This window comes from Buceros rhinoceros, unplaced genomic scaffold (assembly GCF_000710305.1).
Source record: "Buceros rhinoceros silvestris isolate BGI_N320 unplaced genomic scaffold, ASM71030v1 scaffold15330, whole genome shotgun sequence".
NCBI classification, from domain to species: Eukaryota; Metazoa; Chordata; class Aves; order Bucerotiformes; family Bucerotidae; genus Buceros; species Buceros rhinoceros.
In genome coordinates this window covers 1,675-3,494 of record NW_010387999.1, presented here as the reverse complement: position 1 = coordinate 3,494, position 1,820 = coordinate 1,675, and the positions used below count along the sequence as shown (strand labels likewise).

The 1,820-nt window shown below is 56.8% G+C and overlaps 1 protein-coding gene across 1 annotated transcript in view; it reads right to left on the bottom strand.

Moving 5' to 3' along the window:
• Positions 1-860: 860 nt before the first annotated feature.
• LOC104499968 (zinc finger protein 771-like) overlaps positions 861-1,820 on the bottom strand; it is a gene marked incomplete at its 3' end in the record, with an annotated part of 2,374 nt that continues 1,414 nt past the window's right edge. Inside the window, exons 3-4 of the mRNA XM_010143588.1 lie at positions 1,700-1,780; positions 861-917 (exon numbers count right to left, since the gene is read on the bottom strand). Of these exons, the coding sequence (XP_010141890.1) occupies positions 861-917; positions 1,700-1,780 (138 nt within the window). The remainder of the gene's footprint in view (positions 918-1,699; positions 1,781-1,820) is intronic.

The following is a 1,820-nucleotide window of genomic DNA, read 5'->3' as shown; positions in this document are numbered from 1 at the left end:
CACGGGTGTGGCCAGCAGGCTCAGGGCAGGGATTGTCCCCCTGGACTGGGGGCACTGGTGAGGCCACACCTTGAGCGCTGTGTCCAGTTTTGGCCCCTCACTTCAAGAAGGACATTGAGGTGCTGGAGCAGGTTCAGAGAAGGGCAATGAAACCAGTGAAGGGTTTGGAGAGCAAGTCTGATGAGGAGCAGATGAGGGAGCTGGGGATGTTTAGGAGAAGAGGAAGCTGAGGGGAGACCTAATCGCTCTCTACAACTCTCTGAAAGGAGGTTGTAGTGGGGTGGAGGCTGGTCTCTTCTCCCCTGTTATGAATTCCCTGGAGGGGTTTAACAGCCGTGTGGCTGTGGTGCTGAGGGACATGGTTTAGGGACCTTGGCAGTGCAGGGGGAACGATTGGAATCAATGATCTTAACGGTCTCTTCCAATCAGATGATTATGTGACACTTCACCTGCTGTGAGAGACAAGGCCGAGCCGGGAGCGCTGCCAGGGCAGGACCCCCATATCATGCCCCTCCCCAGACACCCCCATCTCCACAGGGCTGGGGATTCTCTACTGAGACATGCCCCAAAATGCCCGGGATGGGGCTGAAATAGAGCCCAAGGGGGGAGTCCTGAAGCCGTTATCCACCTTAGTGCCCTGGAACCCCCTGACAACCCCTGAGACTCCCTGAGATCCCAGACACCCCCATCGCCAAGAGGCCAAAGATGCTCTGCTGAGATGTGCATCCAAAATCCCTGGGATGGGGCTGAAATAGAGCCCAAGGGGGGAGTCCTGAAGCCGTTATCCACCTTAGTGCCCTGGAACCCCCTGACAACCCCTGAGACTCCCTGAGATCCCTCCAAGATCCTCTGAGACATACTTGAGACCACCAAAGATGTCCCCAAGCCCTCCATGACCTGGACACACAGCTCTGGTCCTGTGGAAGAAATGGAACAAACATTTGAGCATTTTGGAAAGAAATGTCAAGGGGAAAAACACAGTATTTTATTAAGTTTGGGGGTGGATTTTGCTGGGGAAAAAACAGACAAATCCCAGCAAAGATCGGCCCAGATGTGGTGGCGTCACCGGCCATGCCAACTCATCACCAGCCTCTGAGAAAAACGGGTGGGAAAAGAGGAAATTTTGCACCAAACTGTTGGAAAGGGAACCCCTGGGAGGGTCAGGGCAGCGCCTGACCCTGGAAGCTCAAAGGCCGAGATCCTCCCCCAGCTGTGACAACCCCTCCCAAGCCCTGACACTGCCCCAACAGTCTACACTTTCCACCCCACCATGGGGCACCCAGGGCAGGGGGCAGCTGGGGAGCTCCCCCACGTTCGTCCCTGCAGAGAGGGTGCAGAGGGGCAGCTGCAGACCACAGGGTCATCTCCCCCCTGCCCCCATCTGCAAACAACCCCCAGGAAGAGTCCACCTTTCTCTGACCCCACCAAAAAACCCCATCGAGGGGCTCTGCCTGGAAACGGGCAGTGATGATGTTGGCGCAACTACCGTAACTGGGGCTAGTGGTGCTACACCCAGCAGCGCTGGCAGAAAGGAACCGAGACCAGGTTTGGAGTCTCCATTGATTTATTCCTCCCACAGCAGCAAAATCCACCAGGAGGGATGGGATGAGAGAAGAGAATCCACCACCAGGACCCCACAGCTGTTGCAGCAGCTTCTGGAGGCACCAGCGATGTCAGAGGGGCAGAAGAGGCCCATCACCATGGTGGATCTTCTTGTGGTGCTTGAGGTGGGAGCTGTGGTTAAAGCTCTGGCCACATTCGCTGCAGGTGAAGGACTTCTCTCCATTGTGGATGTGGCGGGGCCGGTAGGGGGTGGGGGC